We start from the raw sequence: 21,912 nt of genomic DNA, 5'->3' as shown, positions 1-21,912 counted from the left end.
CACTGATAGGTTTGTTTGTTCCATTCCTACGTACCCTCCCTAACTCCCAAAATATTCTCTCAGTAACTATCCCAAGAATGCATGTTGGTGTGTGCACGCTAAATAGAGGTGGTAAAACAGAGGAATCAGAGTTTAAAATTCTCTGCTATTGCATTTGGAATGGGTATGGAGTATTTTAAATGTGTACTATAGGCTAAAACTGTATTTAACCGTGATCAAACCAGTACAGGACAAACATAATCATACAGTGCACTTTAAATACTTTTGTATGTACAGTACAATTCATTCAATATTACAGAAAATTAAAATCTAGTTTAAAAAAGATGGGTAAAACTGAAGAATTGCAATAGCAGCTTCCACATATGAACAGCCATAAAGCACAGAACTAAATACCAAATAATAAATAGGATTTAACTAAAGTAATAAAACATAGCTATGGCTACATAGCAAGTCTCAATGACATTTTTGATTGTATTTAGCCACCATTGGTAATATTCAAACAATAATGTAGAGCACACAAATTAACACTGACTAATTCAAGGATAAAATTCCAAGCTGCATGCTTATTATGTAAGGGAAAGAAAGAAAATAGCTTTTCACTGGCAACAGTTCAATTTACCGTTATTCACAAATCTATAGATTTTCCTGTTCGTGTAGACTCTACTGAGTAAAGCTAATCACAAATTGCCTTCTTTCCTATATATTTTTTCCTAATTGTATCTGCAGTCAATGCTGGATTCATCATGAAATATAACCAACAGAACTTGCAATTTACAGCAATATATATTTTTTTACTATAAATTATTTCAACTATTGAATAAAAATATTAAAATGTATATTTTAAATTTTGAAGCTTATTTTAATCAATTGCCAAATTAGACACAATCTAAAATATGTTTAAATACTTCCACAACCTAATTTGGATTTTCTAGAAGTGAGTTCATCTTTATATAATCTTCAATCTCGGCAAAAAAGTGCTTTTATAAAATGATGTGATGAATTCTCTCTGCATAGTTACAAAATCTGCAGTATAGCAATCGTAAGTGCACACAGGCTCATGGATGTTGTAAAGCTGGGCAGAGAATAAATCTTAAGTACAAGAGTCCCTGCTTTGCGTATTTAATTACACTAAGGGTGATATCTCTGCAAGAATTTCATACACTTATGGCTTGGATATGCTAATGCTGTAGGATCATCCATGATATCTCAGAATTCCTTGCTTTTCATATGCCCTTCCCCACCCCACACCCCTGCCACCTGTTAACACAGTCTGAACTGTGCAGAATCATCTTGCTGAGCTTCTAACTCAAAATTACATTCATGATTATGCACATGAAAAGAGATGAAAATGTAATTAAAATAAAATAAAAGGTCAAAATCTGAACAGGTGTTCTCATCAGCTTCACATCTGTGGCTGTTTCACAATTTCTCCTTTGAGGGAACCCAAATGAATGGGCCCGACTGTTCCTCAATAGCTAGTTTGCACTGGTCGTAAATTGCTTCCAGATTTTCTCCTTGTACTATTGCTGTGAATTTAAAAAAAAGAATTGATATTTATGCTGTCACTCAGTTAGACCGTGGCAAGGAGACATCTCAACTCTTTGTACACCATTGATATCCTTGCCCAAAAGAAAGCTTTCATTCTTAATTTTTAATTGATCCTTAATTATTAGTAAATTTTTAGATTTCTTTTTACAAGATATTTACAGATGACAGTAATTGTACTGTTCCTAGTATATATGCTAAATTTTATTTAAAAATCCAATTCAAATTAGGTTTAATCATTACATACATTTTTAAAAACAATTTCTAGATTAAAATTAAGGCTTTTGTATCAAAGGAACTTAGTTGGATATAAAGTGGCATAAAAACAAAATATTTGCATGATAACTTCTGCTTGCTTTTACAAACCTATTTTACTACCTTTGTTGTGGAGCAAAGGAAATGTCATGCTATTGAGTTAATAAACAAATTATTACCAGAAAAAAGATCTCTTCCATTTAAAAAAAAAGAGCAAAGTCAACTTTAAAACACTTATAACAAAGTGCAGATGCTGAAAAGCTGAAATAAAAGAAGAAAATGCTAAACATTCACAGCAGGTCATGCAGCGTCGGTGGAGAGAAAAACAGTCACTGTTTCAAGTTCTTTCATCAAAACTGGGATACTGATAAAACGTAAGTGCTCAAAGTTGAAGAGAAAGGAAGGGGTCCAGGCAAAAAGGAATATGATTATGGAGGAGAGCAGTGACAAAAATCTCAGAAAGGGTGATGAATGCATTTTCCAACCCATCGCAACCATTCTTTGTATTCTTTCTATCTTTTATTGTGTGCTCTTCAACTTGTAAATTATTTGTTTTCTTAACCTATCAACTGAAAATGCCTCTCCCCATTGATGCTGCTCAACACACTCAGTAGGCTCTGTGCAAACCTGGTAATTTGCTAGATTAGGTACATACCTGTAAAATGTTCTCCAAATTCTTGTTCTAGTTTTAAAGCTCTTTCAAATGTCTTTTTGCCTTGCTCTTCTGTCAGCCGCTTATTCATTTCCCTATATTTAAAAAAAGTTGGCATTATATTTCATACAATATTTACTAGTGACCTTTGTCATAAATTGAATACTGTAGAAGAGGTTATAAGAAATCAGAAAGCCAAGTAAAGGAGATTTTAAAAATTTATTTAACTGAGAAGACCAAGGCTGCATGGCAGGGTTGTATGATTATTTCATGGTAATAATAGTGTTTCTTCATATCACAATAGATAATAGGTTCTGGAGGAGGCCATTCAGCCTCTCGAGCCAGCACCACCATTCATTTAGATCATGGCTGAGCTTTCACTATCAGTACTCTATCCCTGCCTTCTCCCCATAACCCTTAATTCCCCTGTCCACAAGAACCATATCTAACTCCCTCCTGAACTTATCCAAAGAACCTGCCTATAACCACCCTCTCGGCAACAGGCCGACAACTCTCTGGGTAAAAAAAATATTTTTCTCATCTCTGTTCTAAAGGGCTTTCCCTGTATTCTTAAACTATAGTCCAAGTCTCCCCCAACATCGGGAACATGTAATCAGTTTCTATCATGTCCAATCCATTATATACCTCAATCATATCTCCCCTCATCCTTCTAAATTCCAACGTATAGATATGAAGAAGCATAATACAACAGATGTTCTAGATTTTATAAAATTATATTAACATCAAAAATATGACACCTAAGGAAACCATGCATTGTATTACATATGTGCCAGCTGTTTTAATGGAATTAATACATGAGAACATGTTAGTATCATAGAAATGGACAACTATTTAATGTTTCTTTTTAAAAAATATGTAATTTGATAATTAAAATCAAGAAAAAAAGAAAAAATCCTCAGGAAAAATGAAAGATTAATTAATGTAAGTGGAGACATAGTGTTTTCACTAGATGGTAGCATGTAGCATCAATGGTCTCTGTTTCAGTTCTTGAAATGAACTGTGACACATTTATATTCAAGTAAATCAAGTAATGCTAGTAAACTGGGGTGTGGATAGTTTTGAGTATTTAAATGATCTGTTGGATGCTGACCTTCCTGTGCAGTAGGATTTCCAACCAAATCGGCATCAATTTGGAAATGGGATTTAAGATCACTGTAACAGGATACCACTTTTGCTATGAAGAATACTTTTCAGAATCAGAAATGATTTTCCTCAACTGTTGATGTTCTATATAAAAGAAAGGACATCCACACAATCCAGGACTATTTTGTAGAATTTATTCCATCACTCACTTTGCCTGTGAAGTACAAGGGCAAGGAACCCATGAGCGATTTTCTTGCGCAAATGATAATTGGGCACAATAATGTGGTTCTGACATTTGGTTCTCTGGAATTCAATGAAGGTTTATTTCAGAAGCAGGTCAAAAAACAAAGAACAGTCTTGAAAATTTATCAGAAGGAACTAAGGACTAACTTCTACAGCTGGAAATCTTCCTGTCCGATTATTTCCTCTTTTGTTCTTGGCTTTAATTTATTTTTTATCCTATTTTCTATAAAAAAAAAATAAAAAAAACACACAAAAGAAGGTGAACCACACTGGGAATTGCCCGAGTGATGTGAATTTCTAAGTTATGTGAGGTGATTCAGAAATGGTTACTGTCATTTTTCACTCCAAATGAAGTCCACTTTTAATTGAATATTGCCAAAAGAATACAGCATATGATGAAATTTATACAATTTTTATATTGTCCACAGATCACTCAAGGCACATGACCAGGGATGAGAAACTAAGCAAGGTACTGAATTCTATTAACAAAACCCTTCTGTATAAATCAAATGCATGGCTGGCTAATCTGACTACAGATAAAATATTGTGCTTGATTCTGCTTTCCCCACCCCCTACCTTTTCCCTGTCACCCATGTGGTGGAGGCTATTTTGAGCTTTAAAAAGTGCAAAAGAAGATTGGGAAATACTTTTTCCTATTAAGAACCTCAGAATAGCTTGTGTCCTTAAAACTAATTTTAGGTAGTGAAATATCCTGATATAAAATGTGCAATAAAATATTTAGTATTCCTGCAAACATATTGTACCAGTTAAATGAGGAAGGAGTGGAAGGAAGAATTGGCAACTCTTTCAGTGGAATGAAAATGATTTGTCATTGTAGTGCAGGACAGGCTTGATGGACCGAATGTACATATGTTGCATATTTGTACAAATTTATTTTGGAAACCTACAAGATTCTTATAGGCAGAGATGAGGTAGGCAGCCAGTACCTTTTTCCCATGTCAGAAATAGCAAACACCCAAGGACATCTCGACAAAGGGAGGTAAGTTTTTTACATAGAGAGTTGTGGGTATCTGAAATGCCTTGCCGGGAGTGGTGGCGGAGAGTGAAACGTTAGGGGCATTTAAGAGACTCTGATACAGGCACATGGATGAAATAAAAATAAAGGGTTACAAGGTAGGAAGGGTATAGTTTTTTTCTGGCAGAAATATATGGGTTGGCACAACAGTGTAATGTACTATAATTTTCTGTCCTATTTATTTGAAAAGGAATATTTGTCTCACCATCTTGTACAAAAGGTAGAACAGCACCAACAACCCCTACCCTCAACTTGCCTGTGGCCTACTTTACACCGCATGAATACTTAAATTTAAAAATGTTGTATTTTAGATTTTTTTTTCTTTGGCTTGGCTTCACGGACGAAGATTTATGGAGGGGGATTATACAGCATAATAATAAGCCCTTTCGGCCCACAAGCCTGCGCTGCCCAATGGCACCCAATTAACCTAAAACCATGTATATATTTTTTCATGGAAGTTGGACGGAAGCCAGAGCACTGGAGAAAATGCACGCAGACTTGGGGAGCATGTGCAAACACATTAAAGGCGCGGTTGATTCAAACCTAGGTCATTAACTGTTCACTAACTTCTTTTTAAAGGCAGTGTCAATTATTTTCAGATCCGGAAAGAAGATGTGCAAAGGGAGAAAATGCAAAAGGAATCTCAACTGGAGGTTATAGCTGCCTCAAGTGCTCAGGCAGCAATGTTGTTATCTGAATCTCATTGAGGAACAGTGTGTGAGAAGTCTACACACAAGAAAAGACATCTTTATGACATCTATCACCTGCTCAGATTTTGATGGTAATTTTGAAGCAGAACAAGTGATTTTTGGCCTCATTGCATCAATGATATAGTGCTCTCTATAATGTTTGGGACAGAGACACATTTTCTTTATTTTCTCTGTGTTCCACAGTTTTAAATTTGTGAATAAACAATTCACATGTGATTAAAGTGCATATTCCAGATTTTATTCTAGGTTATTTGCATACATCTTGGTTTGACCATATGGAAATTACAGCACTTTTTGCATATAGTCCCCACATTTCAGGGCACCGTAACGGCAATGGTATGTATATTAAAGTAGTCATGTTTAGTACTTTGTTGCATGCAATGACTGCTTGATGTCTGATTCATAGGCATCACCAAGTGCTGAGTATCTTTTCAGGTGATACTCTGCCAGGCCTCTACTGCAGACATCTTCAGCTCCAGTTGGTTTTGGGAGCTTGTCTTGTTTTGCCCCGGTGACTTACAGGACCGAGCTCCTGACACAGGTCACCATCTTGGCCTTGATGACCTACAGGATGGAGCATCCATTGCGAACTTCCACCCTCTGGGAGTGCATGGGCTTCTCTCTCTCTCTTTTCCCTCCCTTGGTCCTTTAATACCCTCCATCTCCTGATCCACCCATCTTCCTCCCTGACACCCTCCACCCCATTGAATTCCACCCCTCCCCCCAAACCAACCAACACCTGCCTGGACTTCACCATCCCCTTTGACCTTTCCTTTTTAGAGGCTGAATGCTCTGTATTCAGAAGAGACTTCACCTTTGTTCCCCTTTGCCCACTCCTCAACAAGTTCCATGCACACCATGATGCTGAACTCTTCTTCCATCAACTCCATCTCCATGCCTACTTCCACAATTCTCCTTCTCTCTCCCTCCACCCCCCCCCCCCCTCCACCAATATGAACCTGCAGTCAAGGGTGATGCTGTTGTGGTCTGGCACAGTGACCTCTCTCTGGCTGAAGCCAGATGACACCTCCATTTACTTACCCCTCCAATAGCACCCCAATAAAACCCATAAAACCACTGTATCACTCACCATCTCTGAAAGTATCACTTCTGCTCACCTCCCTGGCATGGACTCCAACCTTATTGCTACATGGAGCAATCCACGCTACATCAATGACTATTTTGGTGCTGTCTCATGAACCCATGATGAATTCGTTGACTTCATCCACTTTGTTGTCAACTTCTACCCTGACAAATTCACTTGGTCCCTCTCGAGCAACACATTCCCTTTCCTCAATTTCTGTTTCCATCTCCGGAGACAAACTCTCGACAGACATCTTCTACAAACCCACCAACTCCTACAACTACCTCGACTACACCTCTTCCCGCCCTGTCCCCTGTAAGGATTCCATTCCCTCAATTTCTTCATCATTGTCTCATCTGCACCCAGGATGAGAACTTCCATGCCAGATCATCAGAGATGTCCTCCCTCAACCATCATCAACTTGGTGCTCACCTGCATATCCTCCATTTCCTGTACATCTGCCCTGGCCCACTCCACCCCCACACGCAACAAGGACAGGATTCCTCTTGTCCTCACCTACTACCCCATCAGCCTCTGCATCCAACACATCCTCCTCCGTCATTTTGCCACCTTCTACGTGATCTCACCGCTAGACATGTTCCCCTCTCCTCCTATCGCTGCCTTTTGCAAGGACAGCTGCCTCCATTATTTCCTTGTCCACTCCTCCCTCCCCACCAATTACTCCCTTGGTACCTACCCCTGTGACCACAGGAGATGCTGCACTTGCCCCTACACCTCCTCCCTCACCACCATTCGGGGCCCCAAACAGTCCTTCCAAGTGAAGCAACATTTAACTTGTGAATCTTCAGGGGTCATCTGCATTCGGAGCTCTCGCTGTGGACTCTTACATTGGAGAGACTGGGTGCAGACTGGGAGATTGCTTTATTGAGCATCTCAGCTCTGTCCACTGCAATAGCGTGGATCTTCCAGTGACCACGCATTATAATTTTCAATACCATTCCCTTGCTCATGGTCTCATGTATTGTCAGACTGAAACCACCTGCAAATTGGAGGAACAACACCTCATCTTCTGACTGGGCACCCTCTAACTTGATGGCATTAATATCAACTTCTCTGTCTTTCATTAAACACCCCCCCACCTCTTTTCTTCCCCCATGGCCTTCCCCTAGCTCTGTCTCTCCCTTCCCTGTTTTTCCCACAGATATGATTTATTCTCACCTTTTCCCTTATCATATTCAATTCACACCTTTTATTGGTCAGGATTCCTCCCCCAGCATTGCCTGAATTGTAAGATTTTCTGAGATTTCCTGGTTTTGGCTTATTCTGCTTACTCTTTGAAGAAGGGCTCAGGCCTGAAACATCGACAGTATATCTTTGCTTTTTATGGATGCTGAAAGGCTGACTGAGTTTTTCCAGCATTTCCGAGTGTTTTTACTGCAATCACAGTGTCTGAAAACTTACATGTTTCACTCCTTAAGTTTTCTCTTCAGCATATGCAAGTCATGCTCAATTTGAATTTTGATTAGCCATTCAGTGACTTAGCCATTCAATAATCTTCCAGTTTTTAGCTTTGAAAAACTCCTTTATTGCTTTAGCAGTATGTTTGGAATCATTGTCTTGCTGCAAGATGAAGCCGTGTCCAATGAGTTTGGAGGCATTTGCTCGAATTTGAGCAGATATTTTTATACACCACAGAATTAATTTTCCTACTATCATCACCAGTTACATCATCAGTGAAGATTTGTGTGCCAATACGGTGGCAGCCATACTGCTCAGGCCATAACACCCCCATCACCACGTTTCAACAACGAGATGGTATGCTTTGGGTCTTGGGTAGTCTCTTTATGCCTCCACACTTTGCTCTTGCCATTACTCTGATACTGGTCTCATCTGCCCACAAGATATTTATTCCAGGATTCAGAAGGTTCTTTTAAATACTTCTTAGCAAACTGTAATCTGGCCCTCCTGTTTCTGTGGCTAACTAGTGGTTTGCATTTTGCAGTGTAGCCACTGTATTTCTGTTCATGAAGTCTTCTGTGGACAGTGGTCATTGACACATCCACACCTGCCTCTTGAAGAGGAGTGTTTCTTATCTGTCAGATAGGGGTTTGGGGATTTTTCTGTTATCAGCAGTGGAGATCTTCATTGGAAGACCAGTCCCTTTGCGATTATTGGGCTCACCAGTACACTATTCTTCTTAATGATGTTCCAAACAGCTGATTTTGGTAATCCTAAGTTTGGTTAATGTCTTACTGTTATATTCTTGTTTTTCAGCCTCATAATGGCTTTTTTGACTTTAATTGGCACAACCCTAGTCCTTGTTTATTTAAAAAAATGGCAACTACAGACTCCAAGGGTGATTAGAAGCAAGCCAAGCTCTCTTATACCAGCACCCATGAAGGAATTAAACATGCCTGAGTTATCACAAACTGCTGTGAAGCCAAATGTCCCAAACATTATGATGCCCTGAAATGAGGTACTGTGTATATATTTTTTAAAAAGCTGTAAATTCTACATGGTCAAATCACACGTGAATTGCTTGATGACAAATTTAAAAATGTGGATCACAGGCAAATCAATAAAAAAAATCTTTGTTGCAAAATTTATGGAGGGCACTGGATATATTCTATGCAAAGGGAGATAACAGATTTGATTCAGTTTCATCAGAAAGGGGGAATAAAAAGGCAAACTACACAGCTTTGTTGACTACAAACCCAATTATCCTGGCATACCCATTATTTCTGCATGCTTCTGGCCTCACAAACTGATATCTGCTTCCTCAACTTCATTTTGACCCCACTGGTCCTGTCCCTCCCTCCCTACATCTGTGATAATTGTGTGCCCTCCATCACTTCAACAACTTCATGTTCCCTGAACCTGACTGCCTCATCTTTACCTTGGACATCCAATCACTATACACCTCCATCCACAGACCGTAGGCCTCAAATCCCTTCCTTTTTTCTCGACAATAGACCCAACTGCACCCACCCTCCTCTGGCTGTCAGAAACTGTCCTTGCCCTCAGTGTCTCCTTTGACTCATCCCACTTTCTCCAGGTTAAAGGGTAGCCAAGGGTACTTGCATGGGCCTCAGATATGCCTATCTTTATTGTTGGGTACATGGAGCCATCAGGCTACAGGCCTACACAGGTAAGACCCCTTAACTCTTCCTCTGCTACGTCAGTGACTACTTGGATAAAGTCTACAAGCTCATTTTGCTGCCAACTAGAGCCCTAACTTCAAATTCAACTTGCCCCATCTCTCAATCTCTGTCTCTATGTTGGAAGACAAACTCTCAATAGACATTTTTTTTTAAAAGAAACCCCACCAACTTCCATGGCTACCTCAACTGTAAGAATTCCATTTCTTTCTCTCAATTCTTTGGCTCCATTGCATCTGCCCCCAGAATGAGGCGAGGAGGGGAGGGGGGGGGGGATAGATGGATAAGGGAGAGAGGGCACAAGAAAAAACAGGAGGGAGGGAGGGGTAGTTTTGAGAATGGAGAGGGAAGGCGTAGAGAGCTGGAGGAAAGGAGACAAAGGGATGGGGAAGAAAGGGAGAATGGGGAGTGATCCAGGAGAAACTGGAGAAGTTGATGTTAGTGCAATTCGGTTTGAGAATGCCCAGATGCTTAATTAGGTGTTGCATTCTATTTTACAGGTGGCCTTGGTTTGGCAGTGCACGAGGCCATGGACAGATATGTTGGCGAATTAGTGGATATAGAATTGAAATGGTTGGCCAAAGGGAGATTCCTATTATTCAGGCAAACAGAGTGAAAGTGCTCAGTGAAGTTATCTCCCAGACTATGTCCATTCTCTCTGATGTAGAGAAGGCTACAACAGGAGCAGTCAATCCAGTCGATGACTCCCAAAGATTCACAAATGGTGTTGCTTCACTTGGAAGGACCGTTTGGATGAGGGAGAAGGTATGGGTGCAAGTGTGGCACTGCCTGTGGTCACGGGAAAATGTGCCAAGGGTTGAGTGGATGATGGAGTCATGGAGGGAACATATCAACTGAAGGTGGAGAGGGGAAGATGTGTCTGCTAGTGAGATGTTATAGATGACTGAAATTGCATAGATAATATGTTGTATGATCTCCCTGTTCTCCCTCTTCCCTATCCCATGGTCTCCTTTCCTCCAGCTCTCCATCCCCTTCCCTCCCTTATCCACCTATTACTTCTTCCTAAACCCCACCACTACCATTTTGAGGCACCTGCCTACATTTTTTTCATACCTTGATGAAGAACTCAAGCCCATTATGGTTACTGGTAAGTAACTTTATCTTTGCTCTATAAAGTATGCTGCTGGACTTGAGTTTTTACTTTAATCACTTTTGTGCCTGAATGAAGTAATAGAGAGGTCAAGCGAGACCACATATTGGAATTTTGTGTGCAGACCTTGTCTAAGCAAGGATATACAGTGCTCTTCATAATGTTTTGGACAGACACTTTTTATTTCCTTTATTTGACCCTGTGGTCCAGAGTTTTAAATCTAAAATCAAACAATTCATGTGGAATTAAAGTGCATATTCCAAATTTTATTTAAGGATATTTGTATATGTTTTGGTTTGACCATGTAGAAATTACAGCACTTTTTATACTGAGTGCCCTCATTTCTGGGCATTATAATGTTTGGGACATTTGGATTCACAGGCTTTTGTTATGTCTAATTGCTTCGTTGGTGAAGATATGAGAGAGTTCATGAAAATAAATAGAGGTAACACTGCAAGATGTCAACCACAAGTTAGCCTCAGAAAGGATGGTCAGATTGCAGTTTACCAAGAAGTACTTAAAAGTGCCTGTAGAATTCTGGAAAAGACAGATGAGACCAAGTTTAGGACTTTTCACACCGCTGCGTAAAATGAGGATACCCGGCACCCTACTGTGAATCGGCGGTGTGAAAATGTTGGCCTGGGACCCAAGTAATTGCCCTGGGCCACCCTCTCCCTGAATTGGCAATTGGCCGAGCGGGGTAGACGTCGTGATGTAAGCAGTTAGCTTGTCAACCTAAATTTTCCTTCAATAAATCAGTTTATTATACTATTTGTTATATCTCTATCTATCAGTGTGTGTATATAAATGTAGATATATTTGAGGGTGTAAGGGAGTGCGTGCGCACAAGGGTGGTTGTGTAAGAAAATTAAGTATTTTTGGGAGGAAATTATAAAATTTGAGGGATTTGTTTAAAATGGATATTCGATTGGATCCAAAAATGTGTTTGTTGAGTTATGTTAATGTTCCATTTGTTGATTCAAAAATGCCTAAACCATATTTGGCTTTTTTAAGATTAGGGTTAGCAGTAGCAAGAAAAGGTATAGATGTTACATGGAAGAATGATGTACAACTAAATTTGAGAAGATGGCATAATGAATTGCAGTCTTGTTCATATTTTTAAAATTTAACATATAATTACTCTTTTTATTGATATGTGGGGTTTATATTTGAAACATATGGCTATAGAAATTAAATAACTGATAAGGTTGGCACACCAATCAGGGAATATTTGATACATTTTTGTATGGTGTTGGGGGGAGGGGATGTAGTTACAGTTACTTTATATGTATTTGATTTTCTTTATGTAATTTGAAAATATGAAATAAAATTTAAAAAAAAAGTGTGAGTGTAAGTGTGTGTGCGAGGGACCCGGAGGGAGAGGAGTGGACAGGGAGAGTGAAAGGGAGAGGTGGACTGGGGGGGGGGGGGTGACCCTGGACAGTCGAGGAAGGGGGGAAGGTACACCAGCCAGGTGAGATGGCAGACGCTTACCTGGGGCACTTGCTGGGGAGGTGGAGTGATTTGTCTGAGATGGCTGCGGTCGAGGGCAACTCTTATAAAGATCATGGAAGTGGTCCACTCCCTGGAAGCTCCAGTTCACCTTCGATGCTTGCCTTCCCCAACCTGGCCAACGTCGATGACAAGGGTCATTGAGGGGCCCCATGTGGAGGAGACAATTGCATCCACTGTTGTAAGTACTGCTGATCCTGGTGTGGGTTGGACAGGCGCTTCAGAAAGAATTACCCAGCGAGGAACTCTCATTGCTCCTGATGCGGCAAGAAAGGCCACTTCGTTTAAGTGTGCCTCTCCAAACCAACCGGGAGCCCCTTCTCTCTGGACACAAGTGCCGGGCATCACCATTACTCTGCCCACATTGATGCCATGAGGATCTCCTGGGTGCGTCCATCATGTGCCAGCCGACGTGGTCAACACGCACATGTGCAAAACTGCCCACTTGCCACAACTGCTGGGGAGCAGCGACCTAGCATCCACCACGCTAACGGAGGACATTCTCATCGACTTGGATGCTTGTTGATGGGCATCCCTGTCAACGGGAAGGTAATAAAATGCCTGTTGATAGCAGTAGTACTGAGAGCTTTCTGCACCCAGCAAATGTCTCTATCGCCTTCGCAGCCCAGGATCTGGGGTGCTGCTCAGCGGACTTGATGGTGGGGGGGAGCATATCAAGGGTTCAGGCTCCTGGTCATGCCCAAGCTCTGTGCCCCGGTTCTTCTGGGACGACTTCCAGTGTCACCTCCACAGCCTTACCTTTGCCTTTGGTGGCCCACTAACTATCCACAGCGCAAAGTCCAGTGACTGCCCGCAGTCCACCTGCGGGCTCTCCACCCTATAGGTTCCCCCTCCATCCCTCTTCAACTACCTGATGCCAGACTGTAAGCCTATAGCAGCCAACAGGACCTTTATCAAGGCTGAGGTGAAACGGCTTCTGGCGGGAGCAGTTAAAGAGCCCAGCACCAGCCCCTGGAGAGCCCAGGTCCTTGTTGTCAAAGAGGGCAGCAAATTGAGGATGGTCATTGACTATAGCCAGACCATCAACCGGTACAACCAGCTGGATGCCTCTCCACTGCCTCACATTACAGACATGGTCAATGAGATAGCCCAGAACAGGGTTTTCTCCTTGATTCACCTGCAGTTTGCCTACCATCAGCTCCCCATTCATTTCCGAGATAAACCTTCTACCACCTTTGAGGCAGACAGACGCCTCTACCAGTTCCACCAAGTCCCGTTTGAGGTCACAAATGTAGTCTCCGTGTTTCAGCGGGTCAGGAGATGAACCGCATGGTAGACCGGCACAATCAAGAGCAACTTTCCTGTTCCTTGGCAATGTCACTATCTGAGGCCACGACCAGCAGGACCACAATGCCAACCTGGAGAGATTTCTCCGGACAGCAGAGACACTGAACCTCACTTACAACAGGGAGAAGTGCGTGTTCAGCACCACCCACCTCACCATCCTGGGGTGCATCGTGGAACATGGTGTCATCAGTCCCAACCCCAAGCGCATGCTCCCCTTAATGGAACTGCCCCTCCCCTATATGCTCATGGCCCTCTGCAGGTCCATAGAGCTTTTCTCTTACTATTTCCAGAGGGTTCTCTGCTTCTCAGACAAAGTCCACCCACTGGCCAAAGCCACAACCTTTCCCCTCCCTGCCGAGGAGCAAGTGGCCATGGATGAGACCACCCCATTCCAGGTGGACTGTAATGCTTCTGACGCTGCCCTCAATGCCACCCTTAAACAAGGGGGCCAACCCATGGACTTTTTCTCCAGGACCCTCCACAGTTCAGAGCTCGGACACTGCCATCGAAAAGGAGGCCCAGACAATTGTGAAAGCAGTCCACCACTGATGCCACAATCGCATAAGGTTCAACTTTCTCACAGACCAGGGCGCAGTGGCCTTCATGTTTTGCACCACCCACAGGGGCAAGATCAAGAATGACTAGATGTTGTGCTGGCGAGTCGAGCTAGCTACTTTCAGCTACAACATCCAGCATGGGCTGGAGAAGCTCAACAACTCCCCCTCACCACTTCATTAAGTCCCAGAACCTCCCCTTCACTGACCAAGAAGTCGAGACCATGACTGAGTCTTGCAGGGTCTCTGCGGAGTGCAAACTGCGCTTCTTCTACCCGCTGCAGGTCCATGTAGTGAAGGCCACCTGGCGACTCACCGTCGACTTCAAGCGACTACTGCCTTCCACGAATAAGAATGTCTATTTCCTCTCGGTCATAGATGAATACTCCCGTTTTCCCTTTCACCATCCCTTGCTATGACACCTCCACCTCTTCTGTTATCAAGACACTAGCTCAGATATTCGGATACATGGCCTTCATCCACATCAGTTGCTACACCAGTACCTGACAGTGTGAGGCATCGTGGCTAGTTGCACGACTAGCTACAACGGGCAGTTGGAACATGTAAATGGGGTAATCTGGAAGGCAGTCTTCCTGGCCCTGAGGTTGAAAGGCTAGTCTATCAACTATTGGCAAGAGGCCCTCCCTGAGGCACTCCACACCATATGGTTGCTCTTGTGCACGGCTACCAATCAGACCCCCCACAAATGCCTTTTCTCTTTTCCTAGGAAATTGGTGACTGGCGTCTCCCTGACAGGGTGCCTGACGTCTCTGGGACTAGTACTCCTCTGCAAACAAATGAGGACCCACAAATCTGACTCCCTGGTCAAGCAGGTGTATCTCATGCAAACCCAAACTACGCCTACATCAGGTACCCTAAAGGACGCATGGACACTGTCTCGACCAAAGACCTGTCACCCTCTCCAGAGGGCCCCCCTCCCTCCCCCACACCTACACCCCTGCTCTGCCAGACACAGCCCGCATTGCCGGCCACCCTGAACCCAGCTGACCCTCAGGCGGCTTTGGTTCTACTGACCATTGACCAGGAGCCTGTCCTGTGATGGTCCCAGAGGCACCGACGAACGCCTAAACTCATAGATTATACTCCATTCTGAGAACACCGCCTGCCCTCCCCCCTCCCAGGACTCATTTTAAGAAGGGGGTGGTAGTAGTGATACAACCACTAGACTGGCCGCACTCCTACCAGCCTACTGCAGGGGGCAACCACTGTACCTCCAGGTAGGCGACCTGGGATGCTGGCCCCACCTGCTCACTGTCAATCACCAGCCTGTATAAAGACTCGAGCTGGCCTCTTTTTGGGACAGTCAGACACGTGGAGCCAGCAAAGATACTGAAACTGGTATGCATAAGTTTAAGCTAATTAAAGCTTGTATACAGTCTGTGGACTTTGTGTCAGAATTATACGCACAGCAGTGCTCTCAGCGAGGGGGGGGGGGGTGGATGGGAATGAGAGAGAGGGGGGAATGGGGTGAAAGAGAGAGATTCCGGTAGGACTTCCTGTAAGTGCATAATGTGTCACCACATCATCGCTGGGTTGGGACTCCCCTAAATTGCTGGGGAAGTAAATTACAGGGAGCTTGGTCTGCAGTGTGAAAGGCTCAGGAGGTCCTGCCTTGCCTGGAATTTCACCCGGGTCCAAGTAGGGTCACCGCTCACCCTCAGTGTGAAAAGGCTCAGAGTGACAGCAAGAGGAGTGTGGAGGCATAAAGGAACTGCCCAGGATACAAAGCATACCACCTTTGCCATGTTTTGCATATTGTATTGTCACCTCTGTATTCTGTTCATGAAGTCTTCTGTGGACAGTCATCAACACTTGCTTCCCCAAGAGTGCATCTGATATGTCAGTCAGGTATTTGGAGATTTTTCTTCATTTTGATGAGAATTGTTCTGCCATCAGCAGTGAAGGTCTTCCTTGGAATACCAGTCCCTTTGCAATTATTGAGTTTCCAGCATCTTTCTTCTTTATGATGTTCAAAACTGTAGATTTTGGTAATCCTAAGGTTTGGGCAATGTCTCTCATAGTTTCATTCTTGTTTTTCGGCCTCAGAAAGGCTTCTTTAAATTTCATTGGCACAACTCTGGTCCTCATGTTGAAAAATGGCAATTACAGACTCCAAAGGTGATCAAAAGCTTAGAAGCAAGCCTAGCTCTCTTACACCTGCACCCACAAAGCAATTAAACATACCTAGGTACTCACAAACACTGTGTATCCAAATGTCCTAAACATTATGGTCCCCTGAAATGAAGGAACTATGTATAAAAAGTGCTGTAATTTCTACATGGTCAAAGCAAAATAACCTTTAATAAAATCTGGAATGTGGACTTTAATTCCATGTGAATTATTTGATTTTAAATTTAAAACTATGGAGCACAGGGACAAATAAAGGAAAAAAAGTGAGTTTGCCCTAAACATTATGGATGTATCAGACTTGAGAAAAGCTGCAAAGAAATAGATTGGACCTCAATCCACTGGACCATAAGCCTGGCAGAGAGGATCACTGAGATTTCCCTCCCCCACATCGACGTGATCTACAGGGCTTGTTGTCTGAAGAAGGTGCACAAAATTACTGAGCACCTCGTTCACCCTGCACACAGCATCTTTCTGTTGCTCCCATCGGGGAAGAGATACAGGAATATCAGAGCCAGCACCACCAGGCTGAGGAGCAGCTTCTGCCCACAATAATTTCATCTTGTATGGATGAAATAACTGTCCTGCATATGGATTATTTGTATGTGTGTAATGTCTGGGTTGTGTGTCTGCATGTTTTGCACTGAGGAATTGTACAATCAAGTTGCTATGTATTGATTGCCTTTCCAGTTGCTTGCTATTGCCTGCATATCAACTTTCAGTGATTAACATAGGTCCTTTCAAGACTAATATTTCTAAATTAGTTTTGAAAATATTTTCTGTCAAAATAGATGACTTGACAGCTTAGCACATTGTATGTCATCTGCCATGTGTTTGCCTTGCTGTCTATAAGCCTTGAAGCATCTCAGTATCCTCACATTTTACACTGCCATCCATCTTTGTATCATTAACAAATGATCATCCAAACTATTAATATAGATTGTGAACCATTCAGGTCCCAGCACTGTTGATTTCTGCTGTACACTATTAGATATTACCTCCAAATCTGAAAATACTTTATTTCTTCCATTTATATTTTGTATGTTAACTCACAACCTCTAGTGTGGTATTTTTCAAAGTCCACATCCACTGGCTCCCCTTTATCTTTTCTGCTTGGATACAACCTTTAAAAAAAATACCTTGAGACTCTTCCTGCCCCATTGGAGGAAGAGCCTGCAGTTTCCACATTGGCCTCATCAGTCACATCAGAAACCACAAAATAAGTCATCCCAAGGTCTTACTTAAGAACAGAGAAGAGCAAATATAGGCATTTTCTGTAATATTGCTGTCAGGCTAAGGAAGTTTCAGCTGATGTAAAATGGCAGTTAAGTTTTGCATTTGTGCTATAATTCAGCTGTAAAAGATTTTTAAAAATCATAATTAGGAATATCATTGCCCATTTTTTGACCATTTGGAATTAGGAGTCATAATAATGCAAAGATTACTTTTATAAATGCAGTAACGGGAACATTTTAAATGAGCTGCTCTCAATACTGCCCAAGGGTTTTTGTATTTGATGCAGCAGTAAGAATCAATTATCTTTGAGTAAAAATAGTCTCTTGAATTCATAATATGCTGATCTACAATACCTGTGGACACATCAGAAAAACTTCAAGTGAACCAAAATACTGTAGCACTATACAAGCATAAAAACAGTAACCCATCAAGCTTTACTGAGAAAATAAATGATCTGTGATGTCCCTGGGCATCACCACGACCAGCAGGAACCTTTAAGCAAAGTAAAGCCCTCAACTGGAATGCATTTGTGCACACTGACAGATTTTTATTTTTATGCCATCATGAGAAGCCCTGAAGCCAGTTACAATGATGCAAGGAGGTGCAAGCTGTTTTCAGGGTTTGTGTACTCTGGATTTAAAAGGCTTTATTAGGACCACACAAGGTCAAGAGCATTTTTGAGTCTTATTGTGTGATTTGAAATGATGTTTTAATTATTGTATTTTGGAAATATAACTTGTGAAACTAATCTTCCATACCTAATTTTGAGCAGATGAAATAGTATACTAATATGCTATCCAAAGTATACTGTACCTATTCAAGAATTAAGTGACATTAATTTTCAACAAATGAGAGGAACATTCGCTTGAGAAAAACCTTACTGAGTTTAGATAGATCCAGAAAGATGCCCACCGCTTGTTGGCCTTGCTGTGGGGAATAAGCAGCAGGAGGCATATTTAACTTCTAGTTAGATGGTTGGGGCAGATGTGTTTATTAAGGATCTGGTTCTTGGACCCCCTATGTGGAAATAGTGAAGTTGAAAAAAAATGAGATTTTTGTCACAGTGGGCTAGAAAAAACCCTTTAGACATTGACAAAGAACATGGAATATTGTTTTCTTTCCCAATACATCATTGCAGAAAATATATACGCCTTAACTCAGAAGTCAGCCACTGTGATATTCATCTTTTCCTAAAGGTTTTTAATGACCTAATTTCCTTAATTATCAACCAAAAGGTTGTAAACAGTATAAGGAACTGTCACCAAATTTATCCATCAACATAAGAGATGGATCTCCATAAGAGATCTATAAGATAAATCTCCCTAAGAGATTTTCAGTTAGTGAACACTCATCAATCCTAATATTAATATCAGTGTGTCTAGTGCGAGACAGGCTTACATGATTACTGGTTTCCCATTAATTCAAATGCTACAAAACCTGCTGCTGTAATGTAGCATGCAATGGATGCATTTGATGATTTAATCCCACTCCTGTCATTGGTGGGTGGGTGATTACTATCAAGGTCCTTTGAAACAAAATCCAGCAGGAATGACTTGTATGTGTGAAGCTGATACTGTCTTAAAGATCTAAAGAAATTTGAGTTTGATCTTTGTCAATTTTTGGCATGGTGAACTAATTTAACTTGTTTCACACTGAGTTCTTGAGTAGTACTGCATGGTGTGAATAAATAGGGGGAAACAAGCCAATAGTTAGTTGAACACAAGAACTACCTAGTTAAGCAAGTAGAAGGCTGCAGGGTCCTGTCTGAGAGACAGGTAAATCATTATGGAATAGCATTCAAATATTGCTTCACCAAATTTCTTGTCTTTAGCCTCCTTCATCTCAATAAAAAAAATACTTACAGTAATGAATCCACAGAGATAGGCTTGATAAAAATAGCAATGGGATAAAGTTGCGCAATTTGTAAACGTTTTATAGCATTTCCTGAAACGTCAAGTATGCAATGCTGGCCCTAAGAGAAACAAAGAAACACAAATGTCTCCTATATTGACAATGAACTGAAGAAGAACATTTAAACTTAATCCTACAAAAAAAATGAGAAAATCCTAACTTGCAAAATAATTTGTATTTAAAATAACGATATAACAATTATAGTACAGAAACAGGCCATCTCAGCCTCTCTAGTCCATACCGATTTGTGATCTCCTCTAGTCCCACTTACCTGCACCCTGCCCATAACCCTCCAATCCCCTCACATCCATGCACCTATCCAATGTTTTCTTGAATGACCTCTTCCAGAAGGTCATTCCACTCAGCCACCAGTCTTTGAGTAAAGAAGTTCCCTCTCATGTTACTTCTAAACTTTTGTCACCTAACTATTAATCCATGACCCCTCGTTCCAATCTCACCTACCCTCAAGGGGAAGAGCCGATTGTGATGGAATTTTTGGGAGAAAAATTGGTAAAAATTAGAGTAGGTTACATACACACATTTTAAAACAGATCTTATTTGAAGTACTAGAGAATTAATATCCACAGTACTTTGAAGAGGAACTGTGAGGAATGCTATGCACATTTCATAAGTAGGTGCTCATTGAAATGATGTCATGAAATGAAAGGCCTTGGAAGAACAGCCAGAGTCAGATTGTCTGTTTTGGACCTTTTTGGAAGGCTTTTGACCTCTCTGCAAAGTGCTCACTTAGAGGTCATTGAGAGGTTATTGTTTACATAAAATAACAGATGGACCAGAAGACTAACTCCTATCATTTGCTGGAGAAGGTCAGCGGTTTTGTAAGTGAGAGAGAGAAGGACATTCTGCTGGCAGTTTTTGAATCTCAGATAGAGAGAGAGAGAGACAGAAGGGAGTCTTTGACTGTGTGTGACACAGAAAGCTGTAACAAGTCAGGAGAAGCTTGTTGGAACTGAAACAGAAGCTCTAGAGTGGTGGATGGCTGCAAGTGCTGTCTGTCTTTTGTTTCTCTTGGAATAAGTGAAACAGAAAGGAACTCTGTGTGGCCTGAAAGAAAGAGGTTGTCTGGAGAACCCTGATGGGGCAAGTTTCATCAGCAAGATATTGAGGTGACTAATGGTTGTACCTCAGTTGTGAAATCCTGGAAAAACACATCTCTCTCTGCAAACCAACAAGAACCTTCCTGAGCGGTAACCATTTACCTTTCGAGCACCAAAGCCTGGTGAACTTTATACATGTTCAATTCTGTGCACTGTATAAGAATTGCTGGTGCGAGAGACAAACAAGATGTGCTCCACACCAGGGTCATGCCCAGCGAGGAATGCCACACTGACCACCAGCTGGTTCGCTGCAAGCTCAACCTTCACTTCAAGCCAAAGTCCAGGAACAGTAAAGCCCCCAGAAAGAGGTTCAATGTTGGAAACCTGCAGTCAGATGAAGTGAGAGGAAACTTCCAGGCAAACCTCAAAGCAAAGCTCAAGGATGCAATGTGCCTCACGGACTCGTCCCCTGAAACCCTCTGGGATCAGCTGAAGACTACCATACTGCAATCCACTGAAGAGGTACTGGGCTTCTCCAGGAAAAACAAGGACTGCTTTGACGAAAACAACCAGGAAATCCAGGGGCTGCTGGCAAAGAAGCAAGCTGCCCACCAGGCTCACCTTGCAAAGCCGTCCTGGCCAGAGAAGAAACAAGCCTTCCGTCACGCATGCAGCCATCTTCAGTGCAAACTCCAGGAGATCCAAAATGAGTGGTGGAGTCGCCTCGTCAAACGAACCCAGCTCAGCGCGGACATTGGCGACTTCAGGGGCTTTTACAAGGCTCTAAAGGCTGTATACGGCCCCTTACCCCAAGTCCAAAGCCCGCTGCGCAGCTCAGACGGCAAAGTCCTCCTCAGTGACAAGATCTCCATCCTCAACCGATGGTCAGAACACTTCCAATCTCTTTTCAGTGCAACTGCCCAGTCCAAGAATCCGCCCTGCTCCAGCTCCCTCAACAGCCCCTAAGGCTAGAGCTGGATGAGGTCCTCACCTGGGAAGAGACTATAAGGCAATTGAACAACTGAAAAGTGGCAAAGAAGCAGGTATGGATGGAATCCCCCCCAGAGGTCTGGAAGGCTGGCGGCAAAACTTTGCATGCCAAACTGCATGAGTTTTTCAAGCTCTGCTGGGACCAAGGAAAGCTGCCTCAGGACTTTCGTGATGCCATCATCATCACCCTGTACAAAAACAAAGGCGAGAAATCAGACTGCTCAAACTACAGGGGAATCACGCTGCTCTCCATTGCAGGCAAAACCTTCGCTAGGATTCTCCTAAATAGAATAATACCTAGTCTCGCCAAGAATGTTCTCCCAGAATCACAGTGTG

The 21,912-nt window shown here is 42.1% G+C and overlaps 1 protein-coding gene across 7 annotated transcripts in view; it reads right to left on the bottom strand.

Annotated features, from left to right (window-relative positions):
* Positions 1-857: 857 nt before the first annotated feature.
* LOC138739254 (disks large homolog 2-like) overlaps positions 858-21,912 on the bottom strand; it is a 784,112-nt gene continuing 763,057 nt past the window's right edge. For all 7 annotated transcript variants that reach the window (XM_069890958.1, XM_069890959.1, XM_069890960.1 and 4 more), the window contains 3 exons: positions 19,480-19,589; positions 2,456-2,547; positions 858-1,526 (listed from right to left, as the gene is read on the bottom strand). In XM_069890958.1, the coding sequence (XP_069747059.1) occupies positions 1,420-1,526; positions 2,456-2,547; positions 19,480-19,589 (309 nt within the window). In that variant the 3' untranslated portion in view covers positions 858-1,419. The remainder of the gene's footprint in view (positions 1,527-2,455; positions 2,548-19,479; positions 19,590-21,912) is intronic.

The sequence above is a fragment of the Narcine bancroftii genome, chromosome 7 (genome assembly GCF_036971445.1).
Source record: "Narcine bancroftii isolate sNarBan1 chromosome 7, sNarBan1.hap1, whole genome shotgun sequence".
Taxonomy (NCBI): Eukaryota; Metazoa; Chordata; class Chondrichthyes; order Torpediniformes; family Narcinidae; genus Narcine; species Narcine bancroftii.
The sequence above is the reverse complement of the archived record's forward strand: the minus strand, read 5'-3'. Positions and strand labels throughout refer to the sequence as shown.